Source organism: Gopherus evgoodei, chromosome 4, assembly GCF_007399415.2.
Source record: "Gopherus evgoodei ecotype Sinaloan lineage chromosome 4, rGopEvg1_v1.p, whole genome shotgun sequence".
Classification (NCBI taxonomy): Eukaryota; Metazoa; Chordata; order Testudines; family Testudinidae; genus Gopherus; species Gopherus evgoodei.
Window position 1 is genome coordinate 50,241,084 of NC_044325.1, and position 21,825 is coordinate 50,262,908.

Consider the following 21,825-nt stretch of genomic DNA (forward strand, 5'->3'; position numbering starts at 1 on the left):
ATTCTGCTCATGCATTTATTTCAGCAAGACTACTTCTAACAGTCCAAATCTCTGAGATGCTTTGAACAGCCAACAACATGCCACAAAAGTCCAGTCCTCTCATGAGGTGCATAACAGGTAACATTTGGTCCTGAACATGCAGCAAGTTTAAGGTTCAATAGTTTATGGGCTATTGGAACAAGATATGGTTGCTTAATCCCATTAGACAACTAGGAATCTCACATGTCTACGGCCATGTTTTCACCAGAACCAGTGTCAATTCTTAGAAATTTTCCCACTGTTGCTGACACTGGTTCAGCTCCATTGCCACTAGCAATATCAGGAGCCCTAGAGCAGATGAGCTGACAAAGCCTTTAACATTGGCTTTGTCTAGAATAGGATTTGAAAGGTGTTTACAGGAGGCAGTTCACTAACCCATCTTCACATGGCAGTGTGCCTTTAACACTGTTAAACTGGGGGAGTTACAGCCTATACTAGGCTGTTAACATATTGGCTGACAAACACCTTCCAAAACCTAGTCTGAACAAAGCCACTGTGTGTCAATTAGACCTGGGTTTAGCAGTGTTAGGACATGTTAAAAACAGTGGTGGAAGTCAAGAAACTGTCTATACTAGGCCTCCTACTGTTCTTAGTACTTGATGAAGTGGTATTAACAATAGTGGGAGATGTTTAGAAACTTTTCCTAGTGCAGTCGGTGCTTAAGATTTTTAGGGTCCTTCTTTTTAGTCCAATTGGATCAAGAGGTAGCACACTTTAAAATCAGATTATGATGTATTAAAAATTGCATGCTTTCTAAGGCAATTGGACCAATGGAATTAAAATAGCTAGGCTTTAAAGGAGGAGATGAAAAATAAGCTAGCAAAATCTTTAAAACTCTCTATTTTAAGATAGTGAATCTGTAAAACATGTGGCATTAAACTACACAATGGTATGTATAATGTAGTATAAAGGCTTTTACTGGTACTAATGAGTTAGGCAAGTCATCCCAAACAAGAGCCATTAATAGCATCCTATCAACTCATATTTTACTATATGTATTACAGAGAAACTACTGCAAAGGTAAATGTAAGCAATAAGCTTATACCCCCAGGGCTTCTAATTGAGAATTAAATAGAATCTTTCAAAAATGAAGATGTATGATGGAAGAGGGGCAGTTCATATATCATTGAAAGACAAGTTTTCTTTTTAAAATGTGGCATCTGTCAAGCCTATGAAACACAACAATTATGAATAAGGCTTTTTGTACATCCAGATGTTGAGATGCCATTTATTAATAAGCCTAGCTTCGCATACCTTTACTTTGCTACATTTGTAACATCATTATTGGCTATACTGTGGTATTTTGCCATGGACTAGGGGGTTGTGTGAAGCAGCTCCAGCAGGTGAGGCAAGGTGCTTCAGGAAGCAAAATCTCATTGGGTGCTCCCCATTCTGCAGGGGATAAACATGTGCTACATTGTTACTTGGGTTGGTACAACTTGCTCCTCAATGGGCTGGGCTTGTTGTGTGGACTTGTGCAGATGGTTTATAGGGTCATGGTCCCAGTTTCTCTCCACTTTGGGGCAATTTACATCCCTTGGGGTGCTAAGATTATTCCTTGCACAGGGCTTGAACAGCAGGTGAAAATGTACATCCTCCCTGCACACATGTGCTAGTATTTGGTCCTATAGCTTAGCTGTAATGGAAATGTGTTTGCAACTTAAACTATGACATTTGTTGTTGCAAATGCTACCTGTAAAATAAATAAGATAGAATGCAGCATGCTTTGGGGTCTGGATTGTTGTAGTGGAATTTTAGCAGGTGCACTTTTTGGTGTAGCTGATAGAATTCTTGGGTTTCAGATAAAAACTAATTGGACCAAGCAGAATCCAGATGTTGGATACATATTTTTATTGTCCTGCTGCACCATTTTGCAACAAGGTCTAGAATTTTTGATGTATAAGAGCTGCTGCATTTTTTCTCTATGTAGATTATAAACTGGCATAAGCCAGGTTCTTCCACTCCTGTTGGACCAGATTGCATCAGATTTTTTTTTCAGTGAGAAGGGAATTTAGGGATTCAGAGGCAAAAATTACCTGGATCTGACTGGATCTAGGTGTTGAATCTGGGGTTTTTCACCTGTCATGTTCCAGCATGCATGGGAGCAGGATATTCTTGGTGGTGCCTGAGGCAGCTACAGTTATCTATTTGGGCAGTTGATGCCAAAAATTGGCAAGATCCCTCTGGAGCCAGGTGTGGATTGGGGGAGGGAGTTGCGGCAGTCCTGTGCCAGACTCAGAAAGGAATTTTCCTCCAGGGCAGAATGGCGGAGGCCCTGGAGATCTTTCACCTTCCTCTGCAGCATGGGGCACGGGTCACTTACTGGAAGGTTCTCTGCACCTTGAGGTCTTTAAACCAGGATTTGAGGACTTCAATAACTCAGACTAACTCAGACATAGGTTAGGGGCTTGTTACAAGAGTGGGTGGGTACGATTCTGTGGCCTGCATTGTGCAGGAGGTCAGACTAGGTGATCATAACGGTCCCTTCTGACCTTAAAGTCTATGAGTCTAGAATTTTTTGGTGCAGGAGAGGCTAGACTTTTCTAAGGCCCTAAAATCAGGGTCTTTATGGCCAACATTTTGCTGGGACCCAGCAAGCTCCAGTAACTAGATCCAGGTTTGTTCAGCCCTCCTACTTAAAGCTGCATTGAGGTCTCTGGATTGTTTCCCTGTCTGCTTTTAATGGTCTAATTTGGGAGGTTAGGTCAAAAATGAACCACACTCAGCTTGTCCCCTGGGCAATTACTGGTGTCCTTCAGCTGGGAGGACACGCACCTTGCAGGCGGGGGCTCCTGCTGCGTTCTGCACGTTCAGCCTTCGTGCGCTTCGCAGGAACTGGCATGTTCCCAGCCCCTGTCCCCCAGGGATGGAGGCGGCGGCACGGGAGGGAGGAGGAGGCGGATGAACCTGCGCGCTCCCGCCGGTACGTGTGCACGCTCCCGCCCGGCGGCTTGTCCTCTGTAGCATCCTGTTGGTGGAACATGGCATTTCCCATTCCCTCGCACGGCTCAAGGGCTGGCAGCAGCATGTGAGCAATGCATGGGGACGGGGAGGACCGCACTGCAAATGGCAACGAGCTGGGGAGCCGAGCCGCCAGTAGGCAATAGCAGTTGCGAATCGGTAGCCAGCAGGAAAACGATTCTGATCAATGCAGATAACCCCGAGAGCAGCGAAAATGCCCAGGGCAGGAGTGAGGCGCAGCAAGTTGATCCGTCGAGATGCACAGGAGGAGGCACTTGCCCAGTGAAAGCAGGAGAGCCCAGTGCCAGAGCGCGCGCGCTGAATCTCACCTCCCATAAGAGAGCTCCTCCTAAAGAACACAGAAGTGGCCAGAAACTAGTGGTACAGTATATAGTGCCCTGCATGAACTCCTACGGCTTGTGCATAGTAGACAATTTCCTGGGACACAAAATTGGAGACAAAGTCTTGCAAGAAGTCAAAGCTCTGCACCTGAGTGACAAATTCCAGGATGGAGAGGTGGCAAGTCAGAAATCAGGCAGCACTAAGGCTATTCGCGGGGACAAGATATTGTGGGTGGAGGGCAATGAAGAAGGATGTGAAAATATAGGCTATCTTCTGTCGAGAATGGATAAACTCATCATGTACGCAGATGGGAAACTTGGGAATTACAAAATTAGAGGAAGACATAAGGTTAGTAACTGCAGTGACGATGACTTGTTTTAAGGTACCCCCTTCGCCCCTCAGTTTCTAGTCTGCGTTAAATGCACACAACATCTTACATTAAGATTTTTAGCAAAGCCTAGGCACGCTGAGTGGTAATGGACTTTGTTAAGCGAGTCTTTATTTGTCCCGCCTCATAAACTAGTTTTCATTAGAATACAATTTATAAACGAGTAGGGATTAAATACTTGTCAGGTAACGCATATGGTGGTATAGTTGATAACTGGAGGGGGATGTGAAAATCTTACAATGAAGTGGTTACCGTAGCTACAACATTGCTGGGTTGTTTCTTAAAAGTGAAAATTAAAGCTCTACGTATCAGATTGAATTTATCACATGCTATTACTTACAGAAACTGTCAGAATCCCATGCACTTCATGCCACAACACAGAGTAAACCAAGGAAGCCTTTTCAGTAAATTGGGGAAAGTATAGACCAGGTTCTTAAACAAACTTTTAACTTCCATTAAATTTTCCTACCCCAAAAAAACTGTACTAGGTTGTTCCGATGGTGAAACTGGCATTTCTATTATTTCGGGGGACAATTTAAATGACGGACAGTTTAAAACTAGAAAAGAATGAGATCTTTAGTTTTAAATAGCTCATTAAACCACATAAGAGCGTTTATCACAGGGAGCTACTTTTACAAACTGATTCGGGAATGAGGGAGTCTGTCTCCAGATAAATAAGACTTGGAGCACGTTTGTTTTTTAAAGTAACTTTAAATCACCTAGTGGTAGTGTGTGTGTAAAGGTGTGTGGGTTGAGGGGTGTCTCCTCCCTCCCGGAAAAATACTATAAACCCTTGCAAACTCTTCTGCCAGCCTGTATTATTAAGTTAAGATAATTGCCACGAGCAGGTCGATTAGCACTTAATCTTTCAGCACCATTTGTTTACATTGCCTTGTAGTATGTGACTGTAGTAGCTGCGTACATGCTGAGGGAGAATTCCTCAATGGCGGAGACCACGCCCCCCGGGGTTTGGGGTGGGGCCTGCTAAACCACAAAACACACCTCCTTTACACTCGTGAAAATCCCCCCGCCCTCGTCATTCGATCCCCGCTGTGTAGCCTTTGAAGGGCTGAACTCGGTGTAACTCGTTGGGGGTTGGTCGTTCTGAAGGAGGCCACGCCCACTCGGCCAACTGATTGGCTAGGTAAGTCCTGACTCGAATGAGAGTGGGGAAGGGGAGAGCATGTCCCTGGGACAGGGCTCCACCCACGTGCTGATCGCTGCTGAGTAAGAACACATTCTGCACGTAGCAGACGTATTATCAGAAAGGGGCCATCCGCTGCTTTGGTAAATAAATCGAAAGGGGTTTGCACTTTGCAGGACTCATCAGCTCCAAAAAAGGTGGAGTGATTACGGCCGCTAAGGGGGAGTTCACACACGTGGATCACATACAACCAGATAAAAAAGAGCTCCAGAATCAGCAGCCTTCTGGTTAAACACTTCTGTGTCGGCAAAGGTGCGGCTGGTAGGCGGGAGGAGGGGGAGTCAGTTCGGGGTAGTAAGTGCACTCGCTATGCATTTAATTGTCTAATCTAGTATCCCAAAGGCTGGGTGGAACTGGAAATTTCCACCGAGGAGAGACGTTGCTGCAGCTAAACTTTCCCACGCTGTCCTTGTTACTAACCTTGCACTCGTTTGCTTCGTAAATTAAAAAGTTATACCTGCTAGTTGACTCAAGTTACTAGCGCGATTGTTCATCTCCAGCTCTACTGAGCACCGGTTTGGTGCATATTTGACTTAACTCTGGGGAAAAAAGGACCTTATCAAGATGCCTCTGGGACCTATAATGAGGTTAGATCTAGAGAAGATAGCTCTCGACTATATTGTGCCCTGTTTGCATGACATCGGCTTCTGCTACTTGGACAATTTCCTGGGCGAGGTGGTAGGGGACTGTGTGTTGGAGCGAGTGAAACAGATGCACTATAACGGGGAGCTGCAGGATGGTCAACTAGCCGGCCGCAGCAATGGCATCTCCAAAAGACATTTGAGAGGAGACCAGATAAAGTGGATCGGAGGCACCGAGGAAGGATGTGAGGCCATCAACTTTCTCTTGTCATTGATAGACAGGCTGGTGATGTATTGTGGAAGTAGACTGGGCAAGTACTATGTCAAGGAAAGGTCCAAGGTAAGAGAGTGTTAAATCGCTTCTTGGATTTGTAATTGACACTGGCTTTGTGGTTGCTCCTAAATCTTCAGTATTTGCGTGTTCTAGTTTTACCACTGAGCTATAAACTCCCAGCAATAGCACCTTAGCCTTCTAAACTCCCGAACTGTAGCTATTACTGCTCCCAGATTTTTCTTCCTACCCACCAATTGAAGCAACAAGTAGTTAACACTGTAGATTTGCCCTTTGGAGCACAATGTGTGTATTAGCTGCCAGATCTGAAAGTACAGTAAGTTGTTTATAAACAGTTCCTGTCATGCTTGATAAGGATCCATCCTGTACACCAGAGACGTAATACAGAACTGGCCAAGCTATAGAAGCATCTTCAAGTTTAGTTGTAAAGGGGGGGAGGTGAATATATGTGTTAAACAAGAAAGTTTGTAAGTACACGACATACATTGACGTATCTTGTCAGATTTCTCTCGTCTTACTTTTCCTAAGAGCGTCTGCTTGGTCACTGTAGTATTAATGTTGATTGCTAGGCAGGCGCCTGGCTGCTCGTTATGTATAAAATGTAATAAATTTAATCCCTAATTTATGCACGTGTGTACCCGTAGAGGCCACACTGAGTAAACAAACAAATTTACAAAGCAGTCATTTAATCTTAAGAGTCTAGTGAGAGGAGATCAGAGCCTGGGTCCCAGCATGAATGTTTTCTGCTATTTGACCCAAAAGAGAAGCCTTATTTGCTTACAACTCTGTCCACCAGTGCCTGTCTTATAAACACAACTGGAAGGGATGGTAAAGTACCCCTGAACACTGACTAAGATCACAACAGACTAGAGTACTCGAATATGGGCACTTTTTAACCCATCTGTGTTTGTCTCTAACTTTCAGAGGCGTTTTGAGGTAGATAGGGAAAGCTACATGAAGGCGCGGAGGGGGTGATCTACATTTACTTTGCACTATGTTTGATTTATTTGGCTGTTTAATACTATCGGATGAAGTGTTTCACTTCAACTAGTTTCAATTCAGTGGTCACGTATCCGCTGTTTCATAACTAAAGACGGGATATTATGATTGATTGAACCATTAGTATCGCCATTATAGGTGTGAAGCATGAAAAGAAAGATCCAGTGCTTTAGTGTTAAGAGCAAGGAGGTATAGTTCCGTGAAAAGGAAGGCATAAACTGCCATTTCAAGTCCCAATTCCCAGTAGAGTTTGAACAGCATATATGCAATTTAGTTCAGTCAGAGCGCGCTAACTTGGTTTCTCTTGAGTCGGTTTCACTATGCCAATGATCCTGTATGGAATTACAATGCACGAAGTTATTTGTTGAAAACTTCCTTGCCTATTGCCTGCAAATTATCTAAGCTCTACAACTTCTGCTCGACTTTTTAAAAAACATATTCTTTTAGCATCTCTGTGGTAGGTATGTTGGAGGATTGATGACATGAAGTTGTAAGATTCTTAAAACATCAAGGAAGAGCTCAAAGTTAAGGACAGGTAGATATTCAAAGTTATCTCAGTCAGGGTTTTCCCCAAGGTATTGGGTAAAGGACGTGGAGTGGGGAAGGAAGGATATCGGAGGATCGTAAGCAACTGATACCTAACAAATGTGTGGGTATGCTGTGAAATTTTTTTTCAAAAATTCGCAGTAATTTCTCTCGGCATTATCTTAAACTAAATGAAAGGGGATGTATGTGCATAGGAGTGCTAAGGTTTCTCGGCAGGGGATGTTTAGTGCGAATAATTCATGAAGGCTGCCCCCCTTTGGGGGGTTGTTTTTTGAAAAACTTGAAATCTGCAAAAATAGTTGAAACACGCATCTTTTTTGCTTAGTTTTATTAAATTGTCCCATCAAGTTGAAGAGTTGGATTTAGAGGAGACTTGGGGCTCTAAACAAGAGTAGACCCAAGTTAACTGAAAGTGTTGGGAGGGGGCGCGAATGCTTGCTGGGAGAGAGGGGGATGAGTGATCGATCTCAGTGTCGGTTACTAAGGCTGAAAGTGAGGTACTGCGGTTTTTGGCCACTAGGGGGAAGAAAGGGGATTTTTGTGCTAAAGCTAGAGCCAAACACGAAGGAGGATCACCATAATTTTTACCCTATTGCACACAAAGAGACCCACACTGGATGTAACTTGTAGGGTCGGGGCAAGTTCTTCTGGGACTCACCTTCAGTAGTGGAAATTTTTTATAACCAATCTGTGGTGTTCCCACAGCCCTCAATGTTTGTGAATCATGGTAATTACTCTTATGTAATAACTGACTTTCATATAGTATCCTCCAGAGAACTCAACCCACTTTGATGCCAAAATACTTATCTATGTATATAGATCTCTTCAGCCATGAACATTTTTGGGTGGAAGGTGGCAGACTTTAAACAGTGAATAGAAAAACTACATAACAGTTCACGACTGAAAGGGAGGAATGTTGTATCCGATTTAAAATGCAGGGAGAATTTCAATAGGAAATTAACAAGAACACGTAGGCTAACATCCCTAGTCTCAAAAAAAGGTGCTGTGGAATTTTTGAGGCTCACAGGTGGACATTGTTCTACATCTCCACTGAAATATGGCAGCTTCAGTAAGACAGTGCCCGCTTGCACTATACAGGGTTGTTGACTCAGAGGGAAAGATTTCCCCCTTTTGAATCACCATAATAACTATCACAGCTTCCTACACTACATAGCTGTGTCTTGGAAGTCTCTCATCCAAAATCAGGCCCATCTGGCTTTGTCTTGTGAGATTTGGTGAACTCACCAACAATTTGGTGACAACAATTATTATTATTTTAAATCTAGATATATTTTGACTATGTACTATATTGTATCCTTATTAGGAGATGCTTTGAGGTTTTTGGATGCTCAAAAACCTTTAGTAACCTAGGCATGAGGGTTTTTTTATTTTTTTTATGAACAGTCTCGACATTTTTCAGTTTGACTTGTTATAATTACTCCTTTTTTAGGAAAACTGGCATTTTGTGGGAGTGGGGTAAGTCATGAGGGTGAAGAGGGGAGGAGAGAAAGGGAGGGTCACAGAAAGTGTTTAACAATCCAGAACAATTTGTGTTTTTTTGTTTTGTTCCCCCTCATGTAAACCTTTAGCTATGGGATAAGTATTCTGATTGTGGAAATGAATACAAGTATCTCAAGACTGATAATTATTTAGAAATCTACTCCTTAAACTTTACATTGGTAAAGTTTATAGCCTATTCAATTAAACATGAGCCTTGAGTATTGATGGAAAGGAATTGCTTTAGGCTATGAGTATGTGTATGCTTAAACTGTTTCAACAGCACAGACCCTGTAGCACTTCAGTGTAGATCGAGTGTAAGTCCTTCCATCAGCATAAGTAGGCCATTTCCCCAAGAGGTGGGTGACCTAGCATTGTCTACATCAGGGGATTAGGTTGGCATAGCTATGCCTCTGAGTGCAGATTTTTCATACCAGCTATGCTGATATAACTTCCATCAGTGCGGGAACACCACCACTCTGAATGAAGTTAGCTATGCCAATAGAAGCTCTCTTAGTTTACACTTGGAACAACCCGTTCTTTTAGGGCTTGTCTATTCTGGCACTTTACAGCACTCCAGCTTTCTTGCTCGGGGTGTGAAAAAACACACCTCTGAGCACAGCAAGTTTTAGCGCTGTAAAGTGCCAGTATAGACAGTGCATCAGCACTGGGAGCTACACCCCTCATGGAGGTGGCTTTTTTTTTTTTAGTCCCAGCGCTGTGCTGTGACTACACAAGCCATGTTAAAGCGCTGCTGCGGCTATTCTGGTGTAATCTGCATAGTGTAGACGTACTTGTAGGGCTTGGTCTACACTTAAACATAGGTTGAGATCTATGGATGAAAGATGTATTACTGCCATTACTTTTTTTGTTTCGGTTTTATACAGGGAGCATTTTAAAACTGTAAAGCAATAGATCTGTTCGGCATATCCTTTCACAATAAGCAGGTGTGCTGTTTGAACATTCCTTTGTGTGCTCCCAAGCTTCATTCACCAACCAGTGCTAGTGTAGAGAGATGCAGCCTGCATTCTCTGTGCTGCAAGGGCAGCTATGCTCTTTGGTTCATCTGTTGGTGAAGAGCATGTGGTGATTCCATCTTACCTTCTGGTTTTGCCAGGGAATGGCAGCTTTAAAGTACAGCTGTGGCTCCATAAGAGTCCCACCAACAATGGCTCTCCAAGGAAGGCAATGAATCAGACCATCACCTGGCTGATCTGGCCATGACCCCTCCTTAGTCAGTTTCTGGCACTCTGCCAAAAGATTGCATACACCTCAACAGAGTGGGGCGCTGGGTACTTTGCACCCAGGCAATTATGGTGGAAGTTTTCATATCCCACCAGAAAGCACTTCATCAGAGAAACCACCATTACTTAGTGTGAGTGTTGGAGGCTGTGACTGTCTCTGGAGGCCTGAACTCGCAGAGGCAAGTGAGTTCCACTGACTATAGGAAATTTTGCAACCAGAAGTAATCACAAGGACTCAATCGTATTTAAGAAACCCAATGACGTTGTTTTATACACAGAGCTCAGAACCCAACTGCTTCCAGACAGGCCCCTGGATAAATGAAAGTGCACAGAAACATCTTTCGAAAATCAAGGCAGTTCATTTAGGTGTCTTAATGAGGGCTGAGCTCTTCTAAGAATCAGGTCATATTCTTTATAAAGGGTGGCAGTCACTGGGAAGCGTATAGCAGAGAGGAGAGAACGACTAGCAATTCTGTCTGTGTGTCTGAGTAGACTCTCTTCCCACCCCTTCCAAACCTCTCCATTCATGTCATCATCCAAGGGGGAATTCAAGGTAATGACTAAAAGAACTTCAGTCAGTCCAAGTAGGCACCTTCATCCTCTCCAGCACCAACCTCCGTGAGCCCATGCTACCTTTGCCCTACAGATGGGAAAGTATTTATTTATTTAATCTCCAAGATTGGGTGGTATGGCCACAGCTAGCAGGTGTTGGCTGCAAATCTGAGAGGATCGCTTCCAGAGCTCCCTGCCTGGCAGAGGCCTGAGAGTCCTAAGGTGGCTTCTGAAACATGGCCTCCAGTGTAATGATTTCTTGCTGAGATGCCTGCTGAACTCCCCTGTCCCGCTTCCCGCCCATCACAGGGATTTAAGGAATGCATGAATCTTCAGAAGCCCAGGTTGAGGATTTTCATCAATAGCCTTGTAATTCTGGGGGAGGAAATATAATTGTTGTGTGTGTCTTTTATTAAAAAAAACAACCCCCCCCAGCAATTTCCTTGTTTAACATTAAAATGCTAAGTGAAACCCCTCAGATTCTGGTTCTGGGTACAAACCTAAGGAGCGGTGTAACAGTAGGTTGATGATCAAATTGCAGAGGAACACAGGATGTAGAAATACAATAGTTGTTTATATGTTACCAGGGCCGGCTCCAGGCCCCAGCACGCCAAGCACATGCTTGAGGCGGCATGCTGCAGGGGGCGCTCTGCTGGTTGCCGGGAGGGCGGCAGGCGGCTCCGGTGGACCTCCCGCAGGCATCCCTGCGGAGGATCCGCTGGTCCCACGGCACCGGTGGAGCATCCGCAGGCACACCTGCGGGAAGTCCACTGGAGCTGCGGAACTGGCAAGTGGCAGAGCGCCCCCTGCAGCGTGCCGCCGTGCTTGGGGCGGCGAAATGGCTAGAGCCGGCCCTGTATGTTACAAAGGATTTTTATGATACTTGCACAGGAGCTTGCCTTGCAAGTAGCTTACAATGGAAAGTCTGATGAATACTGCCATCCAGAAGAACTGTGCATAATTTTTCTTTTTTTTCCTAATCAAATGCACATGTTCTAGCATAATGGTCAGGTTCAAATCTGCTCTTCTGGATGAGTGCCAGAATGCCCAGTGTTCAACAGAGTCCAGAGCCATTGGAACTGTAAATACAACAGACAAGTCATTTTATGATATCAGACTGAGGAATTCAGCTTTGGCAGAGATCCTAGAGCAGTTGCCTTGGATCACTGTCAGAAGTGCTCTTTATATCTGTGTTTGTCAAGCAAGATTAGTTAACCAGGTTAATTATACACAGGAATGGGGATATTTTTCTTGACAATCAAGCATTAAAACAATATAAACTTCGGTATATTTACTCTTATTTTTGTTCTGACTCATTCTGGTCAGTGACTTTTTAAGAACACTTCTTCATTGAAATGAGTATGCAAACAGTATCTCAGATTCCTGCTCCACCTAGCAGGACTTTGATGTTACCGAGAGAGGGCCTGATCCTACAAATAATTATGCATTTGAGTAACTTTACAACCTATAGTTCCTTTGAATGCCCTATAAATCTGCATTTAAGCATAAACAGTGGATCTTTGAGTTTGTCTACACTGCCACTTACAGTGCTGAAACTTTCCTCACTCAGGGGTGTGAAGAAACACCCCCCTGAACAATGCAAGTTTCAGCTCTGTAAAGTGGCAGTGTAGACAGTGCTGCCGTGCTCTCAACGCTGGTAGCTATTCCCCTGACAGAGGTGGTTTTTATAGTACTGGGAGAGCTCTCACCCAGCGCTAGAGCCACGACTATACAGCTGACAATAACATCTGCTGTATAGACATACCCTCAGTGTCTACAAGCCCAAGACTGAAAATTTGGCATGCGCATCACCACTATCCGATTCTAAATGTAATGTACCTGCAGCCTGATCCAAAGTCCACTCAAGTCAGGAATCTTTCCACTGTTGTGTTCAGGTGGCTTTGGGTCAGACTCTTGGCAATAGCAATCCTGCAGACTAATTCATCTTTTCCTGTGAAAAGGAAGTTTGTAAAACACTTCACCACTCCGTGACCTTTCCTGTGGCCTTTGTCAGATACCATCCGTATGCGTTACTATCCTAGTACAGACAGGAAGATAAATAACAAGCTAACCCATTCAGGAATGGGAAATACTGGTGAACACTTGAAGTGTAAACAACAGAGTTGTCAATATATCCTATGGGGAACTCGGTGCACATACATTAGAGTTTGCAGAATTGGGGCCAGAGGAAATACAATATAAGAATTAGTTTATTTTATCCCATTGTAGCCTGGAACTCAACAATTTTTGCAAAGCCATATTATTACTCACTTTTCATTGATGGCAATGGAAAAATCAGAAAGTGGCCCATGACTGGATTTCAGATGTCTCACCATCTGCCATGTTTCAAGCTAGGATTAGTCGCATCAGTACAAGCCGCCCTATATAGTGGTGCACTGAGGTTACATCCCAGCATAGCAGCTACACCATAAACAAGCCTGAAGTATCCATGCCTGAAACTCCATCGAAGACTTGCTTTTTTGTGAAGGTGTATTTAGCCTGCTAGCTGGCAGCATCGCTCCTGTGGAACCAGAGCAGTAGAGCTGTCGGCCTGAACAGCTACAGAAGTGAGAGGAATCTTTCCTGTGGATTTACAGAGTCTGTGGGATTGCATGGCAGCATGTTTCACCCTTTCTGCATCCTCAGATGCATCCATAATTTTCTGGAAACTCTGCAAGATTCGCCTTGTAGACTTTCCTGACCCCACACCATTCCACAGCTGTGCATTTCTCCATGCAATGAGATAATTTTCCCTTAGCTGTTAATATTTCTATGCAGTACGTTTAATAACTCTCATATATGAATCTCCTTAGCATTCAGCTGCAATGAACTGAAAATGCATGGATGTTCATTACACTGAGGTAGGAGAGCACATATACTGCAAGGTAAACCTGTTTGCTGGCATAAGGAAGTCCTTGTGCCTAATTAAGTTAACAATTTACTCTGGTGACATTTACTAAAGGAGTTGATTCCACAAGGTAATAAAGACATTTCCCTTCCCCACCCCCATCAAAATTCACATGAATGGTGGTTTGCTGGTGCAGAGATTTTATGCATGACATTATCACATCAACTCATCATAAGGGTTCACATTTTACATAATGCACAAGTGAAAATAATGATGGGGATTTCATCCTAAAGTCTGGCAGAGGTTGAGGCCCTGATCCTGCAATCCGTCCCTCCTGGATGGACCCATGTGCTTGTTCAGAGCCCCATTGATGCTAAAGATTGCTCTCATGAATCCAGTTGTAGGATTGAGCTCTTATCCTGGTATAATCAGACATGATTACCAGGCTCTGGTTTGGTCTATACTTAAAAATTATGTTGGTATAGCTGTGTCAGTCAGGGATGTGAAAAAACTATCCCCCTGACCGACATAGCTATTCTGACAAAACCCCCAGAGTAGGCACATCTATGCTGATGAAAGAGTGCTTCTGTCAACTTAGCTAATGTCATTTAGGAAGTTGGTTTTCCTACACCAACAGGAAAAACTCCTGTCAATGCAGGCTGCATCTACACTCGGGGGGGGGGGGGCGGCGATATGCTGGCATAGCTATGCAAACATGACTATGCCAGTATAGGTTCTGTAATGTAGACCTACCCTCTGCTGAGCAGCCAGAGCAGGGGTGTTGCAGGTCAGGGCTTTGGCAGAGCAATGGAGAAGTTCTGATGGGCAAAAATGGTAACTTTTTTTTCAGTTACGTTAACTGAGCTAGCTAACATGCCTGAAAAGCTTTGTTAGGATGCCAGTTATAACACTTGAGGCTGTGTTAACTGGTGCTGCTGTAGTCTACATTCCCCCTTAGAACACAAGATGGCCAGCTGAACATGGCTTCAAACATGCTAGCCTGCAACCTCCCTTCTCAACCATGTTAAGTTAACTTGATTGAGTTGACACAATTGAAGAAAACACTTTTTACCCATCAAGAGAGGGCCTTTGTGGAGACTCTTCATGATGCCTGAGCACAGAGACAAATTCTAGCCATAGTCATTCCTCACTTTGCTATGAAATAAATTCCCCTTCAAAATGGGGGTGGGGGGTAGGAGGGAGGAAGGAGAACACCACACAGTCCAAACATGGATACAGTGGTGATTATATTAAGTCAGTCTTTCTTAAGCAGAGAAGGACATAATTGGTAGGCACTGATTTGTTACACACTTTCATAGAGGTCTTCTGAACAACAGACACTAGATGCTTTTTTTTAAAGTATGTGTCCATGCTTTTTACTTGATTGAGGTTTCCCTTCCCCACACCATAATAGGCAGTGGCAAGTTGCCAGATAAATGCTGCCTGGTCTGCTGTGACACTCACATTACAATAGGCAGCCTGTGAGAATAAGCAACTCAGTAAGGGATCTCTGCAAGTAACAGTTACCAGCTTTATATTCCTGGAGAGAGGTGTATATACCTACAAGAGTGAATGTCACAGACCTGGCTTGTATTTAGCATGACCATAATCCTTCTGTGATCAAGTGTAAGACTAAAACAGCAATGTTAGCAAGTCATTAGCAGGACAAGACTCTCTCTAAGCTTCAGTGAAAAAGTTTTAATGGATCAAAAGAGGAGTCTTGTCTTTCAATACTTTTCTAAACTGCTTTCAGTCCCTGTGTGCTCTAGGTGGTGGATGGCTCATCGCAAGCACATGCCTTAACAGGTTTCAGGGTGAATAATTGCTCTGTCACTACAGGATATGTTGTTGTATGATACCTTGGAAATGGTTTTGGTTTACACATAACATTGCTATGTGACTTTTAAATAAATGTGGAAGGGAGTAGGCCAGAAGTAGCTCATCTTTTCTATTAGACAGAAAAACAATGAAGGAAGGGAAAAGACGAAGGCAGCTCATGCAAAACAGACTACATCCTTCTGTCTAAATGGATCACGGCCATGGCATTTTGTCACCAAACCATATCTGACTGTGTTCCCTCAAGCAATTTGGCAGAGCCTTAAGCCCCATTTCTCCTACGTCCATTCCCGCACTGTGGGGGGGTGGGGGGTGAGGGAGAAGGGGGTTGGAGCTTTTCTTTGTAATAGTTTTCTATCTCACTGTATTCTGATAAGATTATTAAATAAAGAAATGATGCAAGGCAAAACAATTATTAGAAGGTAATTAATGCAAGCAATTCTGTCACTATGATGATTCAAAACCAAAATCTGAAACAGATTATACTGGGCACCAAAATGTCATAGACTCATAGACTTTAGGGTCAGAAGGGACCAATGTGATCATCTAATCTGACCTCCTGCACAAAGCAGGCCACAGAACCCTACCCATCCACTTGTATAACAAACCCCTAACCTATGTCCGAGTTATTGAAGTCTTCAAATTGTGGTTTGAAGACCTCAAGCCCCGTAAAGCAAGTAAATGTTAAGCATTGTGAATGCTAGAGATGCCACCAAATCAGCATCTAACTACGCTGTCCTCCTTAACTTTTACGTGGCACAAATTACAGAAATATTGGCCTAATATGTGCAAAGACCTTGCCACAGTTCTGAAAATAAAGATCTGCTCTGATACAAAACTCTGCATGCTTGAATTAGGAGTTTAATTAAATCTTACAGTGAACACACAGAAATAGTTTTGCATGCTTCTTAGTAGCAAAAGGATCAAATTACATTTGTAACTTATATAGTATATACTGATTTTAAGGTCATGTACTAGCCCTTTTCTGGGTTTTGTTTTAAAAACAGTGTGTTTTCGTTCCTCTGTCCTGGAGTCAGTAATGATTGTTGTATCAATTTAAAAATCTTGCTTATTGTAGTGGATTGGTTTTGTTTGGATTTGAATGTTTCTGAAAAAAAATCAATAAAGAAATATTTTTAAAAGGTTCAGCCTAATTCAGCAAAGCACTTAAGCATATGCTCAAAGACTCTCTCTCTTTTTAAAATCAATGGGACTGAAGCATGTTCTTAAGTATCTTGCTGAATAAGGATGGTTTTCTGGATTGGGGGCCTTAAATAAATTATGAGCAAAATCTTGCACTGTTTCCCCAGCGCTCACCCCAATGTGTTTGTATCCAGCACTTGTCCTGCTTAGGTTTTAAGCGGGGACCATCTGAGAGGATGGGTGGGTGGATTTTTGTTTTGTACGTATGTACTGTGAGCCCTAATTTCTTCTGGGTGTCACTGCAATCCAAATAATTTCTCACTGTCTTTGCATCAGGATGTGTACTTGACAGTGCCTTGTAGCAAGCACATCTCACATTAAAATTAGTAATAGCATTTATTCCAGTTGTGCCCACAGTAGCTAGGTGCTGTCCAAACACAGCGGAAGATAGTCCCTCATCTAAATAGTTTACAATCTAAGGCTCTGATCATCCAATGAGCTCCATGCGGGTGGACCCTTGCACCCACATACAGCCTCATTGACTTCATGTGGGAGCAGGGGTCTGCCCGAGCAGAGCACGTTGTAGGACTGGAGCCAAGAAAACAAGCAGCTCATAGAGGTGAGGGGCTGGCACGCATGGGAGGGAACAATCAGAAAAAATATATATATACACACATGCGCAGTTTGATTTATATTAATGAAACAAATATCAATGGCTGCTCAACCTGGCTGGTGGTGTCTAATTTGTTGTAGGCATCCTGGTAGAAGTGAGTTTTGAGAAGGGATTTGGAGGAGGCGGCGGCGGCAGTGGCTGCAGTTGAAGTGCTATAATGTGTCCTCACCCTAAGGCATGTAAATCACTTTCTGCCAGCTGGTGGATATAAATAGAACAGGCTCCCCTAGGCTATATTGAACTCTGTTCTTTCCAGAATTCACCATTACTTCCCTTTCCTTAATGTATTAGCTTTTCATCTGTCTTCCTCTGTCTGCGCCATGCCTGTGAAGCATGTACATGGCTGCTGAACCAGGCCAACAGGAAAGGTCACTGAGTGGTTAAATATTTTACAGACTGTGTTTTCACAGGAGGAGGAAGAAGAGAATTAGCAATGCCAGTCCTGCTGGCCAGGTATATGAATATGAATGAATGTCAGGGTTGCACATTTAACATTAAACATCTAAATTCAAATTTAGGCTCCTGAGTTAAACAGGCAGTGTCAACTTAAGCACACTTCTGATTTTTAAAAATATACTAATTTAACACAATAACTAGAAAGACTGTGAATGATTAAAGCAGTGGTTTACAAACTTTTTGTATTAGTGACCACTTTCACACAGTGACCTCCTCCCTTTTAAATTAAGAACGGGAGGGATTTAATTTAATAGGGGCTCAGGGCTGTCAGCCTCATGGGGCCATGAGCTCGTGACCCCCATGTAACCACCTTGTGATCCCCTGAGGGCTCACGACCCCTAGTTTGAGAACTCCTGGATTAGAGAAACGTTTGTTCTGCTCTTTTTCTCAGTTTTTGTGCATTTGCTGACCCGTAGTTCTTTGTCTGTTTCATTGCTTTTCCTGGATAAAAGTGATTGATTATTATTTATCTTACACCACTTGGGCTAGCGGGGCTCATGCTAGTCCTCTAAAAATAGTCGTGTAGATTGTGCTTTGAAGTTGTATCTTGAGATAGAGCTTGGGCTCTGAAGCCCCAGGGAGGGAGGTGCTGTCTACAGCTATTTCTAGAATGCTAGCATGGGCCCCACTAGCTTGAGTCTCTGGCCTGGACTGGGAGGCTTGCTCTTGCAGCCTCCAAAATGCGAGACATACCCATAGGCATCGAACCTGCAGATGTGCTTGTGTACTTAATTTTAAGCACATGGGCAGTCCCATTGAAGCCCTGATCCTGCAGGTTACTCTGCCTGGTAGATTCCTGAACCTGTACAGAGAAATTTGCTCTCTGAAAACCTCCCACAGCCATAATTACAGAAAGGAGTATTTGGAACCATTGTGTAAGTATCCAGAAGACAGTGAAATGGAGCAGAAACAGTTTGGCTAGCATGGGTGTCATGCCACATTGGTACTTACCCTGCTGCTGTCCCACCTAGTAAATTACCAAGACTTTTATTTTCTAGTGTAGATATGAAGCCAGAATTCACAGAGTAGCAGTCCTTGCTGTCATGTTGGAATCAGCAACCTATGTTCAATTCTGGACTCTGAAGCTGGCTTGCAGCGTGAATTTGGGCAGCTGCTTAACTTCTCTGGGCCCTGGTTTCCCCACCTGTAAAATGAAAATGATAATGGGTTAACAGCCTTTCTGAATCATGTTGATCTCCAGATACAAAATGCAAAAGTACAAAGTATAGTTAATGTAGTGCTGCATGCTGAGGGTTTGTTTGTTTTGCACTGGATTTTTTTTTAAGTCCTGGTACTAGTATAAAAATGTGTAGACAAGTGTTCATTGCAGGGTGGTGGTGGTTTGTTCGGTGGGGTTTTTTTTGTCTAGTCTAACCCTAGTGTGGATGCAGTTATGCCAGTACAGTAGAACCTCAGAGTTACGAACTGACCAGTCAACCACACACCTTATTTGGAACCAGAAGTATACAATCAGGCAGCAGCAGAGACCAAAAAAAGAAACAAATACGGTATAGTACTTAACTTAATTAAATGGAAACTACTGAAAAAAGAAAGGGAAAACATCATTTTTCTTCTGCACAGTGAAGTTTCAAAGCTATATTAAGTTAATGTTCAATTGTAAGAACAACAATAATGTTTTGTTCAGAGTTATGAACATTTCAGAATTACAAAAAACCTCCATTCCTGAGGTGTTTAATTCAGAATTCTGCTGCATAACAGTGCCTTATACTGAAATAGCTTATTCCCTGTACCATATGGGGATAAGCTGTACTGCTACAAGTGCATTTATACTGGTATAACTGTGTTTACACTAGGAGGGATTGTACTGCTTTAACTCTAATAGTATCTACAGAAAAGGTCTTAGAGCTGAAAGACTAAAATTCGTCCATTATTGAGAGCACAACATAAATTATTTCTGAGGGTAATTTATCACTGGTAACTTTAATAGGTTTTACCCATAAATGTCTGTTTATGCACAAATCAGTGCAGGCCCGAATGTACTCTTAGCTAGTTGACTTTCGAAAATGTAGAATTAGCTTTATTCCAAATTTACAGCAGGGTTAACTGGTCTCATCAATTAGCTTTAATTTAGTGGTACTGCTGTGATAAACATTTGTGTGCCATTCGGCTGTGTTCATGCTGCTCAGTAGCGTTTGCATAGCTTCAGAGGCCAAGGTGGCCCTGAGAATTCTGGGATGAAACACAGATGAGTTTTGAGGTTCCCTCCACATTTAATTGTATGATTTTTAAATTCCACTAACTGCTCTGGCCCCATATACAGGGATTGTAACTGTGCTGCCAGCGACAGGGAAAATTCCTCAGGTGCAGAAGCAGCATAGGATCAGTGCAAGTAGCCCTACATTGCCTTCACTCAGAAGCCCTGTCATAGGAGGCATGGTGGGGGCAAGAAAGAGAGGTGTCTGGGCAGAAAGGTCAGTAGCCATAGACTCAGTATTGAGAGGGTCTGGTCTGTAATATGACGCTTGGGGCAGCTGTTGTAAGTTGGAGTAGCCTGAGCCCAAGGTCCACTCAGCAGCACTGAATTGGGGTAATGCAAAGATGGCTTATTTATGCATACAGTACACCACACTGAAAGTCCTCCAGGCAGTATTACCATTTCCCACAGCGTCCATAAGTCAAAAAGGGATACAGGCTTGATCTTGCAGTCCTAACACAGGCAAAATTCCCATTTAAGGGCTTGTCTACATCACAAAGTTGCAGCGCTGGTGAGGGGGTTACAGCGCTGCAACTTAGGAGATGTACACATCTGCAGGGCATCACCAGCGCTGCAACTCCCTGTTTGCAGCGCTGGCTGTACTCCCGTTTTGTCTCGGGTGTAGAGGATCCAGCGCTGGTGATCCAGCGCTGGTAATCAAGTGTAGACACTTACCAGCGTTTTTCTTGACCTCCGTGGAATAAGCAGGTATCCCAGCATACCTGAGGAAGCCTCTCTGGTAATCAAGCAGGTCTCCTTCCCCGCGGTTTGCTCCGGTGTTCTCCGAATCCCCCCCCCAAGCGGGTCTCCTTCCCCGCGGTTTGCAGGGGGGTTCGGGGAACACGAGTGCAAACCGCGGGGAAGCAGGTCTCCTTCCCCGGTTTGCTCCAGTGTTCCCCGAACCCCCGTGCAAGCAGGTCTCCTTCCCCGCGGTGTGCTCTCGCGTTCCCCGAACCCCCTCCGTGCAAGCAGGTCTCCTTTCCCGCGGTGTGCTCTCGCGTTCCCCGAACCCCCTCCGTGCAAGCAGGTCTCCTTTCCCGCGGTGTGCTCTCGCGTTCCCCGAACCCCCTCCGTGCAAGCAGGTCTCCTTCCCCGCGGTGTGCTCTCGCGTTCCCCGAACCCCCCTGCAAACCGCGGGGAAGGAGACCTGCTTGCACGGGGGTTCGGGGAACACTGGAGCAAACCGGGGAAGGAGACCTGCTTCCCCACGGTTTGCTCTCGCGTTCCCCGAACCCCCCTTGAAGCCGCCCAACAGCGCTGCAGTGTGGCCGCATCTAACACCACTTGCAGCACTGGTTGCTGTAAGTGTGGCCACTCTGCAGCGCTGGCCCTATACAGCTGTACTAATACAGCTGTAACAACCAGCGCTGCAAAATTGTAGATGTAGACATACCCTAAGTTTTGCTTCCATTAAATCTATAATGAAGCTCTATATTGATGTTCTCGAACAGAGACTAAAATATATGCAATTACTTTAATTGTTTCTGGGGAAGGCATTTCTTGGTATATCAATGTCTCTGTCAATATTTCTCTGGGTGATTAAAAACAAAATGATAAAGATCCAAGTGCTGACAGGGAATTTAAGGATGCATGACATTATCCCCCATGATATATAAAACCACTTGATTAAAAACTTTAAGGAGATTTATTTTCTGCTTTCCATGCCTTTATTCCCCATTGACAACTGAACTTAAGGGGAGACTCTTTACAATTTTCCTTAATGAGCTTGCATTTATGAACTTGTTTTTCTACAAAGTTGAGCTCTTGGTCACGGTCTCTCTTGTGGCTCATTACAGAGTAGTCTGTATTGAATGTTTGATGCTTTCTAGTTAGAATAGTTCATCCCAGGTTTGTTTCTGGACAATAAAAAATGTAATAGTATGAGGAGGTTGGATGATGGGGTGGGGGTGGAGATAGAGGTTTAAAGTACAAGTAGAAATGTTCTGAAAATCTATTTAGACCATAGTGTCTCTTTTGGTATCTAGCATTAAAAGAATATATAGGAAATG

General features: G+C 43.7%; 1 protein-coding gene across 2 annotated transcripts in view; it reads left to right on the top strand.

Annotated features, from left to right (window-relative positions):
- The first annotated feature begins 3,049 nt into the window (after positions 1-3,049).
- Positions 3,050-21,825, top strand: part of EGLN3 (egl-9 family hypoxia inducible factor 3) — a 32,864-nt gene continuing 14,088 nt past the window's right edge. Inside the window, exon 1 of one of the 2 annotated variants that reach the window (XM_030559306.1) lies at positions 3,050-3,690. In XM_030559306.1, the coding sequence (XP_030415166.1) occupies positions 3,079-3,690 (612 nt within the window). In that variant the 5' untranslated portion in view covers positions 3,050-3,078. Of the gene's footprint in view, positions 3,691-5,205; positions 5,856-21,825 lie in introns of those variants that run through there. The other variant, XM_030559307.1, reaches the window with a different exon arrangement.